The sequence below is a fragment of the Frankliniella occidentalis genome, unplaced genomic scaffold (genome assembly GCF_000697945.3).
Source record: "Frankliniella occidentalis isolate FOCC.00 unplaced genomic scaffold, Focc_3.1 Scaffold22, whole genome shotgun sequence".
Taxonomy (NCBI): Eukaryota; Metazoa; Arthropoda; class Insecta; order Thysanoptera; family Thripidae; genus Frankliniella; species Frankliniella occidentalis.
The window spans coordinates 2,018,169-2,019,289 of record NW_026267152.1 but is presented as its reverse complement, the minus strand read 5'-3'; the positions used below and the strand labels follow the sequence as shown (position 1 = coordinate 2,019,289).

Sequence of the window (1,121 nt, the reverse complement as noted above, 5' to 3'; positions counted from 1 at the left end):
CTCTTTTGTCCCCTTTCCACCCCAGCCCCCAACCCTCCTGCTCCTTTTTATTATGTTTTGGCCGCTGTTTGTTTAAGTTAATTTGCGGGGAATAGGAGGAGGACGGGGTTGCGTGGCGGCCGCAGCGCCACAGCAGCGCCCTGCCCTGTGCCCCGCCGTGCCGCCGCCCCATGAGCCGCGCCGGGTCAACGGTTTTGGAAGGGCCCAACCCAACCGGCCCAACCCAACGGTGTGGTGGGCCGCGGCCGCAGCCGTTTCTTCGCCTCGTAAAAGCGCGGCTATGTCCGCCGTCCACCCGTGTGGCTGGTCGGTAAGGCCACCTTGGTTGTATGAAGGTGTGGAGTCTTTTAGGTTTTCGGTTCAGACGAGCGGGGAGCTGCACAGCCCCCCCGGTGCGCGCGCGCGTTGGTGCTCGCCGTGTCCACGTCCACTGGCCAAGGTGTCAAAGCAAATGCCGTAAAGACGTCGACTTTGCCTTTCGATATCGTTGCGATGTCACGTTTCGAAATGGGACACATCGGTGGGATGGGGCGGGTGGGTGGATGGGAGGGCGGATGGAGGACAAGGATAGGGGCGTTCCAACTTGCCGACGAGGGCTAGGCCCCGAGCCGGCCACCCACCACAGACTTTGGTTACTTCAGAAAAGCCGGAAACACAATGTTTACTGGGGCCAAGGAAGGGGGTGGGGGAGCAAGGGCAGAGGATGGAAGTCATTCCGCGTCTGTTTGACATTTAGTTCGCGGCCTTCTCCGCAGGGGCCAAATCAACCTATGCGATCGCACCAAGAAAAAAGAAAGGGAAAGCGTCGGCTCGTCAGAAATGTTACAAGTTGATATTGGACCGACCCCAAGTCCTTTCTGCTCTTTCCCTCTCACCCCAAAAACTGGTTTGGAAGTTTTGAAGTCCTACCTTAGCAATTCTTTGGAATGTTTTCGCAACCCTCATTTCCCGGAATCTGCCCTACTGATTGCAGTCTCAGTTTTCTTACCACACAAAATAGTTTTTACAAAACAGTCACATCTCACCGACACAACAGCACGTAGATCGCGGAGTCTAGTCCGAGCTCTTTACTCCCAGGTCGTCTCAGAGCACTCAAGAGTCAAGCTTCTCTAACCGATATT

The 1,121-nt window shown here is 56.1% G+C and overlaps 1 protein-coding gene across 1 annotated transcript in view; it reads right to left on the bottom strand.

Moving 5' to 3' along the window:
* Positions 1 to 1,067: 1,067 nt before the first annotated feature.
* LOC113206905 (uncharacterized) overlaps positions 1,068 to 1,121 on the bottom strand; it is a 969-nt gene continuing 915 nt past the window's right edge. Inside the window, exon 4 of the mRNA XM_052264851.1 lies at positions 1,068 to 1,104. Within this exon, the coding sequence (XP_052120811.1) occupies positions 1,068 to 1,104 (37 nt within the window). The remainder of the gene's footprint in view (positions 1,105 to 1,121) is intronic.